We start from the raw sequence: 15,933 nt of genomic DNA, 5'->3' as shown, positions 1-15,933 counted from the left end.
AAAAAAAATACATTATATAGATGTTTTTTAAAACTAAGAACAAGTGAAGCAGAAAGGAAATACAAAAAATATAAGAATAAATTAGTTTCTATAATCAAAAGACAACAAAGGAATATTATAGCAATTTATTAGAAGAAAACAAAAATAATATTAGAGCAACTTGGGGAATAATAAATAATGTCATAAAAAGAGATCAAATAGCTTCAACTGTTCCAAATTATTTTGAAAACGGACAGTCTGAAATTAGTGAAACCAGTAAAATAGTAAATGAATTTAACAATTTTTTTTACTAATGTGGGACCTGACCTGGCAAAAAACATTCCAAAAAGAACAAATTATAGTATAGGTGAGAATATCAAAAGCAATAAAAACAGTATATATTTAAGTCCAGTAACTAGTGATGAAATAAGAAATATTATCAATAATTGCATCAATAAAAGAAGTACTGACTGTGATGGTTTAGACATAACATTAATAAAAAATATAATAGAAAGTATTATTCATCCATTGACTTACATATGTAATTTATCTTTTGCAACAGGGACATTTCCTAACAGGATGAAAATTGCAAAAGTCATACCACTTCATAAAAGTGGAGACAAACATATCTTTTCCAACTACAGACCAATATCTTTATTGTCACAATTCTCAAAAATATTAGAAAAATTATATATTGCCAGGTTGGACCGATTCCTGATCAATGAAGAGATATAAAATGACAGTCAGTATGGTTTTAGAACAAATCATTCAACATCCATGGCATTAATGGAATTAACAGAAGAAATATCGGAAGCCCTTGACAAAAAAAATCATCTCATAAGTATCTTTATTGATTTAAAAAATGCATTCGATACTGTGGATCATACAATTCTTATTAAAAAACTTTGTAAATATGGCATCAAAGGGATGGCCCTAAAATGGATAACAAGTTATCTTAACGATAGGCAGCAATATGTTCAAATAAACAACACAAAATCACATATAAATAACATTACTTGTGGTGTACCACAAGGGTCGGTATTGGGCCCTAAACGATTTATCATTTATATAAATGACATTGTTGAGGCATCCAATATATTAAAATGCACCTTATTTGCAGATGATACAACTTTTTACTATTCGGGAGATAATGTTGAGCAGATGATAGAAGTGATAAAAACAGAGATGAAAAAAATTAAACTATGGTTTGATGGAAACAAACTATCATTAAACAGTGATAAATCCTGTTTTATGATATTTAGTAATACAAATTCAAATGATGAAATTTTATTAAATATAGATGAGATTAATATTAAAAGAGTTCAAGAAGTCAAGTATCTGGGAGTCATCATTGATGAAAAACTGTCATGGAAACTAAATATAAACAGTGTCAAAACTAAAATATCTAAAACGATTGCACTGTTACATAGAGCAAAAGGGTTGCTTGATAATAATTCATTATATTTGTTATATAACTCACTGATCGTACCATACCTGAACTACTGCATTGAAATCTGGGGAACAACATATAAAACTTACACAAATTCCATTTACATCTTACAGAAAAAAGCAATAAGAATAATCACAAGGAGCAACTACAGAGATCCGTCTAATCCATTATTTATTAAATTAAAAACACTAAAATTCTATGATCTGGTGGACTACAATATTTTAAAATTTATGTATAATGCAAACAAAAGGAACGTACCTGCAGGATTAATTAAACGATTTTCAAAAAGACATAGCAAATATGATTTAAAGGGACATGAATTATTTAACATACCTAGACATCGGATACTCGTAAAGGAACATTGTGTCTCCATATATGGAGTTAAATTGTGGAATAAATTGAATACTGAACTCAAGAATGCAAAAACAATATTGACTTTCAAAAAAGAGATAAAAAAATAAAACGATTAACTTATATAGATCCGTTACATAAATGTGTGAGGGGAGGGGGGTGGGGGGGATTAAAGGAACAAAATATTAACCTAGTATGTGCTTGTATGTGTATATATGTATGTATATAGATCTGTAACTTAATGCTTCTTTCTGTGTAAATTGTTTTCTTTTTCTATTTTTTTCTCAAATTCATGGGTTGAGATTTTGTCGGCCAACAAGTCCAGGAACTATATTGTTCAATTTCCTTAAGAATCATATGATTATTTCATTTGTATTAATGCTATTTTAGTTAAAAGGGGCAGACAACATAAGTTTTTCTTCTTTCTGTCCCCTTTTTCATTTTGGCTTGCAGCAATTTAGTTCTGATTGTATTTTTATTTTAATGTCAATAAATGAAAATAAAAGATTTAAAAAAAAAATAGTGACTGTAAAATGTCCCTTGGTGTGAGTGTGTCACTGGTTGTTTGGCCCTGTGATGGACTGGATCAGTTTAGGAATTGAAATGAGATTAGATTTTGAGCTAAACTCCATTTTTAATTCCTGACTCAGATTTAAACTTCTGATGAAATGATAAAAACAGCACTGGTCAGGCGTCTGTATTCCAGTGCTGATTCTGCATGTTGTTCCATTCTTTTCTGTTTCAGTTGTATAAGTCCAGATGAATGCAACTCTTGTTCTCATTATTTTTATATTTCAGCCACGACTTCATTGGCGAGTTCAGCACCAGCTACAGAGAGATGTCTAGAAGCCAGTCCCAGTTCCACGTCTATGAGGTGATTATACTCACACCATTTAAAACATAAAAACCTTCTTCATTCTATAGATAAAAGCCAAAACTTACCCAGGAGTCGGAATGTCTATCATGAAAACCTACTTGTTTGTGACACCATTTTTATGTTTACCATTGGTGCCATAAGGAAATCTGACAAGTACAAGGTTTATAGGTATACTTGCTCAGGGAGACCCAGATAGATGATGTAGAACCCCCCACCACCTCTGTAATGACATAGTTAAACCAAAACAAAACAAAAAAACCTGCATAGTAACATGTGTTCAACACACTTTCAGTTTCTTAGGACCAAGTGGCCCTGATGCCTACAGAGCCCCTGCCACCCTTTCTCTACCAGGACTGGGTGACAGCCTCCATGATGATGCTCTAACTCATCCTATAACTGGCTTCTATGTACTTCTCCACAGATCCTGCAAAGACCAGATTTTTCATGTCATCATAGATCTTTTTTCTTCCTTAGATTTCAGGCCTGATCTTTATTTCTGCTTTGCATTCCAGTTGTGTATAAAACGTACAATCAGATGTTTGCTTATCATACCCTGTTGAGTCTTCAATTAGCAAACAAGAATCACAGGCAGAAACCTGTGGGGAGAGACCGACATGATGATAGAAAACCCAGAAACCTACAAAACCACACAAGGCTATGTAGAAACTAACGCACAACCTCTGCTGAGCTTCACACATCTCAGCAGGGGGCCTTCCTCGAGCCGAGCAGCTGTGTTACTGTATTCTCCTCTGGACAGACTCAGCCGTGGACTCCAAATTAATCGCTCTAGCGTTTTATACATGAATCCGTGGGTCTAATCATAAGAGAGGAGGTCTCTATAAATTATTTTCCTTACATAATTGATGGTTTCTTACACACACAGAGCCAGTAAAGCAGTCCAAACAGCCAGATAATTAAATAAAACGCCTTTCTGCAGAGTCCATTCCTCACCACCAACTAAAACATGCCTTTAAAGCTCCCGTACATCCCTTTTACCCTTACCGTGGTAGAGAAAGGTCTGCTGTGAGAACCTGTGAGGGGTATTAGTGTACTTAGTGAGCTGACTTTCTCTCCATCTCTGGTACTCCCTACTCAGTTTAGTGTGCCTCTTTGGTAGCAGGCCAACTTGTGACTTTTCCTCTGCTCATTAATGCACCTTTGCTGTTTATAGACTCCCAGAAGAAGAGAATTTGAGTCCAAGCTGGACAGTTGGGTCTGAAATAAAGAGACTGATGAGCTGTTTGGACGGCTGCACCATTAGTTTTATGTTTGGTTTTGGGTGCAGCTGATATAGTAGTTTGTTGTATAACTCACATTTAATGATGGGTGACACACAACATGGGAAATACTAAAGTTACTGAGGTTTGGCAGCAGAAGTTCATGTATCTCTGTGTGGTGCAGGCACACGTGATTTAGATCTGAGGAGCGGGTGAGCAGTAGATCATATCTCCAGACCTCATCAGGGTTTTCCCAACTGGGACTTCATTAAACCCTTATTACCAAATCAGCATTTTTCCTTAGTCTAACACACTTCATTACTGAAGGTATTAAACTCACTTTAATGTTTGGTCTGCTCTTGTTGACCAGAGGAACAAACCAGCAATTTTCTACTAATTAGGGGTCCAGTCAGAGGAACTATAGGCACCATTTTGTAGTGATGTGACGTTCATGAACGAATCAAATCTTTTGAACGGATTTTCAAAGTGAATGATGAGAGCCGAGTCCCTGTAGAGAGCCGTTCATCTTAACAAACCTCCCGGGAAGTCGGTCAAACACATCCACTCAAACCCCACCCACTGCTATGACAGACGTAGGAGGAACCGTAGAAACACGTGTTTGTTTACATATCTCTGGAGTAACGCTAACCAACCCCGTGCGCCCTCACGGACACCACAAGAAGAAGTTGCTCTTGATCCCCATCCCCCCATGCACAAGCCTGAAGGAGTTGCTAAAGCTAACGGTTAGTTTCTGCTGTTTCCTGGACGCTAAACCAACAACAGCCTTCCCCGTCGTGAGCCAAGATGGAATGGGTGAACATTAAGAGACAGTGTGACGTAGACCTATGAGGACTTTCTAATCCTACCGTCTATTTTCTATCTGAAGCTAATGCAGGAGATAGGTGTAGGAGACTATTATCATGTTCAGCCTGCATGAAAAACTCATGACTGATTAAATTTATAAATAATAATTAAAAAGGGTTTTTTCAGGTTAGTACAACTCAAGCTAACTTCGGACTTGTCATGACTACATTTTAGAAACCTGAGATGGTAAAATGTTTAATTTAGGAAACATTTTCAGACATTTTCACACACACACACACACACACACACACACACACACACACACACACACACACACACACACACACACACACACACACACACACACACACACACACACACACACACACACACACACACACACACAAAGACTGTATCTGTAATTAACACGATGTATTTAGGATTTTACATTCATATCTTCAAATGCTTTCCTCCCCACTGTCGCTACATGCTTGCTGCAGTCTACTGAGTTTGATAGTAAAGTTTTCACTAACCGGCTGAATGAACTGAACTCACTGCACTGATAAGTAGGTTCACTTAGAATGTTTACTTTGTAAAGTGTCTTGAGACAGCCTTTGGGGTTTGCTGTATAAGTGAACCGTCCCATGGGAAACAAACTAAAACTGCACCACGGAGGTGTAGATGCAGCACTGTTGTGGCTTCCTGAAACTGGCTCATTCTCGTGGGAATCAGTCATCAAGTGCACTGATATTTGTGTTATTTGATGAACAGTGTTTCCCTTTTGTGTTCAATACACTTTTTTCCTTAAATGTTTCCTTTAGATCCTGAACATCTCACTAATCCCTGAGCACCATGACTCATCTGTTTGGATGGCTTTAATGATTATTGGCTTTTCCTTCTTTGTCTCCATCTGACCACTTTGTATGTTCTTATTATTATTTTGTCAGTCATGGTCGCTCCACGGACCACACCCTAACCCCAGCAGCATGGTGCCCCTCGAAGGCAATAAAACACGTTTGTGTGCCTATGTCACAGGGCTTCCATCTTGTTGGTTATTGTTACAAGCCAATTTACCGGGCTAGCTCCACACCTCTAGATGTTATTCAAATCTCAGGGTTTGACTTGTAATCGGTGTAGTGAGCGTGGCATCAGTTACCAACAAACACCTTTACTCTATAGAGAGTTGATTAGCAATCACCACATTACCCAGAGCTTCTAATTCTGACCAAAATGAGTTCAAGCAGACACAAGGAGGCGCAAACACACCTACACACACCCCCAGTCCATGAAGCTTATGTACACTTCAGGTTAAGACCCTTGCCAGCTGTTCTTTTTATGCTGAGGAGACAACTGACTTTACCTGTAGCCTAGGATGGAGGAAACACTTATATCAATACCTCGGGATGGCATTTACAACCAGCATCTCACCTTCGCTCGGTTACCGGCAGGAGGAGACCCCACTCGTACATCCTTTTTTTGTTCCTCGAATCCAAGGAACTAGGTTTTATTTCACACAGATGAAAAAAGAATAATAATCCAAACAAAACCCTGACAAAGCGGGTTAAAAAGTGAAACACCTCTTTGCCAATAAACCGAGTTATAGCAAAGTTGAGCTGAATAAGCTCTCCAAAAATGACACTAGGTCAGATTATCACAGACAAAAAGCTCAAAGCAAAAGCTTCCTTCTTTCCATCTCTCTACCTCACACACTCTTCCCATTAAAGGCCAATCTCTCCCCACAGACTCAGCAACTCTCTTTTATACACTGTCCACTCCCATTCCCCTCAGTCATTCTTTGTCCTCTTCAGACTTCAGACTTCCTGGTCACGTGTTCCTCTTCTTCTGGTTACTTCTTCAACGGCCCCGCAGAGACCATAAATCTTGGATGTCATGGTGTCACCTTTTCTTCTCCCAGTCTTCATCCGTTCACTTGTTTCTTCTTCTCAGCGCCTCCTGCAGGCTTTCCTCTTCTCCTCTGGGATTACCTCATCCCCGCGGCAGGCTCTGCTGATTGGTTCTTTTCCGGAGTCCACCCATCTGTCTCTCCTTTCACCTCTGGTGACCTTAGCCCAAACACTGCCCCTCCTTTCTCAGCCTTCTCTGTAGGGTGGGGGAACAGTGAATGTTCTTTTGCTTGTTTTAGCGATCTTATCGATTTTACAAGTACATGGTCTGTTTATTAGCTCCTTGCACCTGGACTAATAAGACACAATTCTTGCCTCCCTCCCATCTCAAGATGTCAGAAAGGTTACATCAAAAACCCTGAGACCGTACCAACTCGTACAATTTACGACCTCAGGGTGAAACAGCAAAGACACACACACACACTTTTTAAACACAGGAAAATAGCTTAGAATTGATTTCACATAATGAGAGACATAATCCAGACTTAATTCCATACATTAAAAAGTCTGATTATACTCCATACAACAGTTATGGTTAACTGTGGAAGTCTGCCTATCAGCAGGTGTAGGTATGCAGAATATTAATAACGTAGTTATTCGTTTAAGGCAGGAAGTGTGTGTGTGTGTGTGTGTGTGTAGGAGGCAGGATGTGATCCGGAAACACCTGAGCTCCTTTCTAAGACAGGTGTGATACTGGAGGAGCCGTGCAAGTGGAGTGTTTTATAGTTAGCAACATTAGTTTGTGTGTGTAAATGTTTTTGCTGAGCTTAAGTAGAGTTTTAATAAGAACTCTATGTAACGTTTTGTAAACAAGGCCCCGGATTTGATGCCCAGCGCTGTTCTTTTGCAGGAGTCATGCAGATTTTACATCGCTGTAGGATGATTGTTGCTTTGTTGATCCTGGGCCAAAGCAATGTTGGTGGTCAAGGACTGAAACCAAGTGTGTCATTAAAACACCACAGTCCTGTCTGGGAGTTACTAAGCAAGCGTATGTGGTTCTCCACAGGTACTAAATCCCAAGAAAAAAGGGAAGAAGAAGAAGAAGTACCAAAACTCAGGAACGGTAAGTTGTAGCTTCATTATTATTCAGTATTGCAAAGTATAAATGTGCAAATGAATGATTTTTCTTTCTTTAATGAAAGCCTACAATTATTTTTTATTATTTATTCTTTATTTAACCAGGAAGAGTTGTTTGTTTGCTGGTTTTTTTTAATGGTTGACAGCTCGTTTTTTATCCATGTGCTAATTTTTTACTTTGACATGTTTTATTTTGGTGACTAAGATGGAGAGGAAGCTTTTTCCATCCATTTATGGTGCAGCACCAGCATCAAATGCTTTATCGTCTTCCCCTCCTCTGATGTTATCTGTACCTGTGGTAGAGTTGATCTGTTTATTTTTACCATTACTGCTTATGAACGAGAGAGTGAGAGAGAGAGAGAGAGAGAGAGAGAAAACCAGCGGGTTAATGAAACAGCAAAAGAATAAAAATCTACCTGTTATTGATGAAAAATGTGTGTGTGTGTGTGTGTGTGTGTGTGTGTGTGTGTGTGTGTGTGTGTGTGTGTGTGTGTGTGTGTGTGTGTGTGTGTGTGTGTGTGTGTGTGTGTGTGTGTGTGTGTGTGTGTGTGTGTGTAAGAGAGAGACCAATGTGCATTACAAATGGAAATGGAACGGGGGACGGTCCATATACCAGACAGGGAATCCTGCAGTCATGTTTTTAAGCATCACCCCCATCCCACCCCCCATCCACCAATCATAGCTGATCACGGATTAGGAAAATGAAGATTTGAACATGAAACAACTATAAAAGAAATGTCTGACTTGAAGGGAGTCAAGGTCTGGAAAAATAAGAGCTGAGACGAGTCTTTTGTTGTAAGGAAAATGTCCCATCACGCAGAGGGGGCGGGGCTCAAATTTAAAGTGCAGCCAGCCACTAGGGGGAGTTTTGGTTCATGTCAGTTATTATCTATATTCATCATGCATGTTGATGAATCAAAGACCGTATAAATAGTAAAACATGGAGTTGGATGTTAAAGCAAAACAAGTGAGCCATAATCATATGAAGCATCTGAAGCAGGAAACACAAGAATTTTGTGATAACATGAAAGTGATCTCTGTCTTGTTCACACTCTGGCTGGCAGGTCACCCTCCTGTCCTGCCTGGTGGACACTGAGCTGTCCTTCTTGGACTACATCAGAGGCGGGTAAGTTCACAGTAAATGATGGCTAATGCTAGCAGATTAGGGTGCAGCAGTGCCCTCATCATCACATCTTATGTCAGCTCGCGCTGCAGACTCTCAGCTGAGAGGATTACTGCTCCGTCTTATCTCTCAGCTCCAGTATTAAGACAGACAGCTGCCGATAACCTGCTGCTTAATTGCTCTCCGCCGCTCGCTTCCAAGCAAGCTGCAGGGTAATCTGACATGATTGATGTGTCTATGTTCCTCCTCACGTTGTTTCTGTTCTATTTGTAGGACACAGATTAATTTCACAGTGGCAATCGATTTCACAGCATCAAATGGTGAGTGATTTACAGCTTCTCATAATAATGTATCGAAAAGTTTTGTGGTTAAAGATCAAATCTGTTGGATGTAAACTCTTACAGCCCCCCTAATTGACCAGCCTAACTGTAACTTGTGCAAAAGAAATGATCTGAAACTATAAGAACTGATGTATTTGTTTGGCTTCAAAGTTCAGCGCTGAGCTGAACAAAGTTTGTGTGAACGGAGTCATCACACCCACGAGTTTCCACCCCGCAGGGGAGCTGTTTCATCAGTTTGTAGCAGAAACAAGTTAACAACAAACCACATCAGCTGTTCCACACAGACGTTCAGCGGATTATGGGTCTTTTCTTTCTAACAGGAGAAGATTAATGGGTTAATAATCTGTGACACAATGTTGGAGATTATTAAACAGGAGAAGTGAAATCAAATAAAGTCTCTAGGTGACTGGGGGAAAGTGATGTTCCTCTGTGCATGATGTCCGCCTTCGTTTTGGTTCTATTTATTACATTTTTATTTTATTTTCTTGTTTTTGATTGCATTTTAATGACTTTAGGTTCAACAAAGCCCCCTTGTTTCAGTTTTAGATGGTATAAACTAAATGACATGATTCTGGAGACTTAAAGCAGCCACCATTAGGACAGCGTTCTTCTTGCTGCTTAAAATGCTTTAAAGGAGTTTTATTGTGGTATTTTGGAGGTTTTGGATGTATGAGAATAAAAAAAATGATTGAAACTGTAACTGAAATTTATTTTAACATATTTTCATGGCACAAGGAAGTGAAATGATGTATGTAAACATACTTTTTATATACACATGTTTAATCACCACCATTTTAAGATGTTGGAAAATCTTAAAAACTCTCATTAAAAGTGCTTGAAAAGTTGCTTTTTCACAGCAACCTTAAAGATGTCCAGGTGTCATTTGAAAAATTAGAATATGGTGCAAATTTGTGTTTATGTCAGTAATTCTACATAAAAAGTGAAACTAACACATGAGACAGACTCATTCCATGCAAAGTCAGATATTTCAGCTTTTATTTGTTATGTAATGTGAATTGTGATGATTATGGCTTACAGCTCATGAACACCCCAAATTAAAAATGTTAGACAGTTAGAATATTGTGAAAACGTTCAATATTCTAGACTCAAAGTGTCACACCCTAATCAGCAAATGAATCCAGAACACCTGCAAAGGGCTGCTGAACCTTTAGATCAGAGGTCCCCAATCCTGGTCCTGGAGGGCCGGTATCCTGCATGTTTTAGTTTGAACTCTGTTTCAACACACCTGATTTCAATCAACAGCTGATTAACAGGCTTCTGAAGAGCCTGATGTGCTGCTGCACAGGTGTTTCAACCACTGAATCAACCACAAAACCACAAAACCTGCTGGATACCAGCCCTCCAGGACCAGGATTGGGGACCCCTGCTTTAGATGGTCTCTCAGTCTGAGCTGAGTTTCTGACATAATTTCGGACTTTTGCACCATATTCTAGTTTTCCCGGTTTCACCTATAGACAACAGGCAGGGGTCTGCTACAGCTGTGACTTAAGCATGGGTGACAGTAAAAGTGGATAATGGTGCTACTTTTAGGAAAAATACTAGTATTACGCAAACTTTGTTTTATAAAAGTTTATAGCACCGTTCGTTCTTTCATAATTTTTGACTGAAGTCTGTGGTTAGTTGCAGGACAAACCAGCAGCAGCATTCACTGCCTGAAATTCCTCCAGCAGTATTACCAGATGGGATTGTAGGGTGTTTCGGAGTGCTTTTAGCGCCCCCTTGTGTCTGTTAGTAAAAACCAAAAGTGAAATCTATCTTCTCGCTGTGCTTTTGTCTTTTTAACAGCTTAATCTTACAGCTGAAATGCCTCCTTAGCCTTCATTAGAGTCCACAGGAGTGATTCATCACTAAATCAAACAAATCAACTGTGTTCATGATCTAAAATGTGCTAAACCAGACCACAGCACCAATGCCAGCTCCTCTTTTAAGTCCAGCATGGACCAGACCAGCACTTGGAACTTGCAAGTGCAGTATTTTGGCCACAGAGGCCGGTGGGGTCTGAGTGACATTTCATTAACCCTGGAAAGGGTCACGTTAGCACATATTATTGTTCCTTATTCCAGCTCTTGGAGAGTACAGACGCTTTTCCCTCCTCTCCTCCCTATCTTACCCCAAGGCTCTTTGTCTGTCTTTGGGTGTACGGTGCTTCTGCATTTTTCTGGAAACTGGAAATTATTAAAATGGACCTGGTCAGTCGGTCTCTCAACACGATTGACAAATTTTTTTCTACGATGAGAAAGGGAGAAGGGGCTCCTGGATGCCCCTCTGGGACAGAGCCAGCTGGGCACATCATGGACTCCTGGAAACAGTGGAACCTGATCTGCCTCTCTCAACTGTCTGTAGAGGATTCTGAAGACGTCTGGATATTCGTGGTGTTGGTGTCAGGTTTCTTGCTTTTTGGCCTGAGTGGTTACCTGGCTTACCGGAAATAATGAGCTGTTGAGGAATATTGGCTCAATCCCGTAGCTCAGGGATGGATTACATCATGCTGTGAACGCACAACTCATATAATTGTCGAGATGAGTCGTAAGTTTGGAACTTTGGCTGAGATTGGCACAGAAGGTGGATTCAATCAAGAAGAAAGTTGACGGATCAGCACGGATTGGGATAGATTAATTACGCCATTATTGGAACTAAAGGGGTTGAGGTCCAACAGAACTTTAAGGCAGAGAGGAAATTATCTCTGTCCGGCCCCAAAACAAGTTCTTATCTGAATCTGGAGCCTGTGAGGCTGAAGTGATTACTCCCCCTCAGGAGAAATGTGGAATGCTGCTGTCGCCATGGCAACTCTGTCTCCCTATCCCAGCCTGGGCGGGACTGCGACTGGTGAAGGCCGTTGAATCGTTCCAGGAGTCACTGTGCTCTCTAACCCAATTACCTCCTTCCCCTGTCCAAACCGAGGTGACGAGTGCTGCCTATCGCGGCTGCATGCACTGATGTTTGGAGAGTCCCAAACCCACCACCCCACCTAGTGGACACTTATGTTGTGTGATGTCTGAAGTCTGTTGCATATCTGTCTGAAGTGTTTTTGCAGAGCTAAGCTGCCCTCCCTGTGGAGGGTAACTCTGAAGTGCCTTTATTTCCCTCCCGCTGAACCAATCCTCATATAAACCCTCTGATCTTTATTAAGGTAGCGTGACTCGGGTTACGAATGACCACAGTCACTAATTCTTGTCATGTGTCTTGCCCATGTATGTCTGATCTCAGAATTGTGTGTACTGAAACTCTAATTTCCCTCTGGGATTAATAAAGTATCTTTGAATTGAATTGAATTGAATACTGGCCCAAGAAAATAATTTAAAAATATGAAAACGTTGCATAGTATCCCTTTAAAGCAGAAATCTGGAGTTTTATCCTCAGATGGCATCATCTAGACAGAAAAAGTCCCTCCATCTACTTCCGTTATTACAACTGAAAGAAACACGTCTTGCAAGAACACGCAGCTCAAAGTCTCAGCTTTTCCTTCTTATATTGCTCACATCTAATTCCTTTTAGTCCCTTGTAGGTTAATTAGATCTGAAGGTGCAGTTGTTTTCATTACAACACAAACACTGAGACCTACTGCAGAGGCTCAGATGGATGACGCTGTTTTTGCAATCCAAAAGTCTTACAATCGTGATCCCGGGGATGTTTGCAATTTGTTGGGATTTCTGGAAAAGTTTATTTGTTTATTTATTTCATAAAAATCTAAAGGAAAATGTATAACCTGGGTGCAAAACAATAAGGACAGGACATCTCATGACAAACTCATCATCCAACATTTCTGATGAACTATTTCACAGCTTTGCTTCACATCATGTCTGAACCAGAGCTTAAAAGTGGTTGACTTAAATAAAAGTTCCTAAATGAGACTTGTGCCCCTTTGCTCTAACTTTTCAGACTTGGCTTCAGTCTAGTTATTTAAAAGTAGACAGGAAGAGAAAGATAGCTTCACAGGAAAGAGCCGTACTCTGAGCTGAACTAATAACTCTTGTGTTAGTGTCAGAAACTGAGCACAGAGCGTAACAGATGCATATTCATATTTAATAACTTTAATATTCTGACTGCCGCATTCTCATCAGCCCTCTGTGCTCTCCTGTTGATGTCACTGCAGCAGATACAATCATTTGTCAAGACCTGGAGAACTTTAACCCATCCATCCATTCATTTTCATCCGCTTATCCGGCGTCGGGTCGCCGTGGCAGTAGACTAAGTTGAGAGGTCCAGACTTCCCTCTCCCCAGCCACTTGGGCCAGCTCCTCCGGGGGAATCCCAAGGCGTTCCCTGGCCAGGTGAGAGACATAGTCCCTCCACCGTGTCCTGGGTCTACCTTTAGGTCTCCTCCCGGTTGGACGTGCCCTGAAAACCTCACCAGGGAGGCATCCAGGAGGACTCCTGACCTTCTTTCGGTCACTACCCAAAGCTCATGACCATAGGTGAGGGTAGGAACGTAGATCGACCGGTAAATCGAGAGCTTCGCCTTCTGACTCAGCTCTCTCTTCACCCCGACAGACCGGTACAATGCCCGCATCACTGCAGACGCAGCACCAATCCGCCTATTGATCTCAGGCTCCAGTTTTCCCTCACTCGTGAACAAGACCCCAAGATACTTAAACTCCTCCACTTGGGGCAGGACCTCATCCCTGACCCGGAGAAGGCATTCTACCCTTTTCCGAATCAAGACCATGGTCTCAGATTTAGAGGAACTGATGCTCATCCCTGCTGCTTCACACTCGGCTGCGAACCGCTCCAGCGAAAGCTGAAGATCACGTTCTGATGAAGCCAACAGGACCACATCATCTGCAAAAAGCAGAGGCCTGATCCTCAGGCCACCAAAAGGGATGCCCTCCACACCTTGGCTGCACCTATAAATCCTGTCCGTAAAAGTTATGAACAGAATCGGTGACAAAGGGCAGCCTTGGCGGAGTCCAACCCTCACTGGGAGAACTTTAACCAATTTTCTAAATCTCTATTAATCCTAACTGTGTTTATATCAGGCCAGTATTCAGTTACCTTAATATTAAAGTTACACCAAAGCCACTAAGTTTAACTCTAGAGAGGTTGGCTTTCCATAAGGGACAGAACTGTTGTTACCAGGCTTCGAGTGTTTGTTCATCTCCATGAAGGCCCTTTGTGTACTCCACCAGCTTAGTCCCCTGAATGAATTTAGACCCTTAGGTTCAGTAATAGATATTAGTTAGCTGCTTATTAATGCATTAAATAACATGTTTTGTAATGCTTTATAATGCATTAAAGCATTTGTTATCACTTTATTTAATGGTTTATCAATGCTTAATAATGCACTAACTAACGTTAATAAAGGGACCCTTATTGTTAATTGTTACCCATATTTCAGCCCTGTAACCATCAGGGTTTATGTTTTTAATGTTGATGTGTGTTTGTTTTCTTGCATCATTATGGATGTAGGTAACCCATCCCAGCCTACTTCACTTCATTACATGAGCCCGTACCAGCTGAATGACTACGCCATGGCACTGCGGGCTGTTGGTGAGATCATCCAGGACTATGACAGTGACAAGATGTTTCCTGCACTTGGCTTTGGTGCCAAGCTTCCACCAGATGGACGCGTCTCTCATGAATTTCCCCTGGTGAGGAAATGGATCATTCCTTACACACAACTCCATAATTTATTACACTCCTATGTATACGCTTCTAACTGGAAGACTTATTAAGGGATAGAGACTTATTTATTCTGAGTTAGGTGATATTTCAGTTTGTCTTTTTTAATAAATCTGCATACATTTCTAAAATGCTGTGTTTTTCTGTCAATATGGGGTGCTATGTGTACATTAATGAGGAAAAAATGAATTTAATAGATTTTAGCAAATGGCTGTAATACAACAAAGAGTAAAAGAATTGATAGGGGTCTGAAAACGTTCTGTACCCTATTTATACATATATACATTTTTTATTTTTATTTCATTTGTAACAAACACATTCCAAAGGTCTCTGGAAAAGTATTGCACACGATAAGAACAGAGGGAAATAGAAGCACCAAGTCCCAGTTGAAGCCTACAATGTGATGCTAGCACTCACTGCTATAAACATTACACACTCCACGCTGCAGCCTCATCTTCTGCCCTGCAGTAAAGAATACAAAATTAAACTACTTGACTGAAATGTTACTGCCAAGTCCAACAGAGACTGCATATATCCAGGAAAAATTGCTGAAAGCACACCAGTTAATATGACACCGTCCATCACAGTTTCCACAAGGGTTCTTAAAAAATACTCTATTTCACTTTATAACAGACTGCCTCCATTTGGAACCAATGTCTTAAAGGAGACATAACATGAAAAACCCACTTTTTTATCCATTAACACAGTGTGTTTCACATTTTAAGTGTCTAAGTGAGCAAAAAGGCTTATATTATTCACTGGAGTTGCTATTTAGATATTTAATGATTAAGTTTTGGGCATATTTGTCCACCCGTTCAGTTTTTACATTATCTATTACATCAGTAATTAATTTAGTCAGGATAACTACCAAATATGGTAATGGCCCTCGGCTAAACACAGAGCCAATCCGCCATTTTTTCTTCTCGCTAAGATTTTTTGTAGTCCTATTGGAAAAATGCAGAATGTCTGGTTATTTTAGCCACACACAGCTCAAAACTGTTCCTCGTTTTAAGGAAGGGTGGTGTGGCAGTATTTAAACCCAGGAGCTGATGACACTACTGCTAAAAAAACACAGAAGAAAAAGTTGTGTGTTTGTGTTTGTGTTTGTGTGTGTGTGTGTGTGTGTGTGTGTGCGCGCGCGCGTGCGCGTGGTTCGTTCGTTCGTGTCTC

General features: G+C 40.1%; 1 protein-coding gene across 1 annotated transcript in view; it reads left to right on the top strand.

Moving 5' to 3' along the window:
• LOC107374166 (copine-8) overlaps positions 1-15,933 on the top strand; it is a 255,851-nt gene that overhangs the window by 168,073 nt on the left and 71,845 nt on the right. Inside the window, exons 11-15 of the mRNA XM_054733519.2 lie at positions 2,579-2,654; positions 7,589-7,645; positions 8,724-8,785; positions 9,056-9,102; positions 14,551-14,732. Of these exons, the coding sequence (XP_054589494.1) occupies positions 2,579-2,654; positions 7,589-7,645; positions 8,724-8,785; positions 9,056-9,102; positions 14,551-14,732 (424 nt within the window). The remainder of the gene's footprint in view (positions 1-2,578; positions 2,655-7,588; positions 7,646-8,723; positions 8,786-9,055; positions 9,103-14,550; positions 14,733-15,933) is intronic.

This window comes from Nothobranchius furzeri, chromosome 4, assembly GCF_043380555.1.
Source record: "Nothobranchius furzeri strain GRZ-AD chromosome 4, NfurGRZ-RIMD1, whole genome shotgun sequence".
NCBI lineage: Eukaryota > Metazoa > Chordata > Actinopteri > Cyprinodontiformes > Nothobranchiidae > Nothobranchius > Nothobranchius furzeri.
The sequence above is the reverse complement of the archived record's forward strand: the minus strand, read 5'-3'. Positions and strand labels throughout refer to the sequence as shown.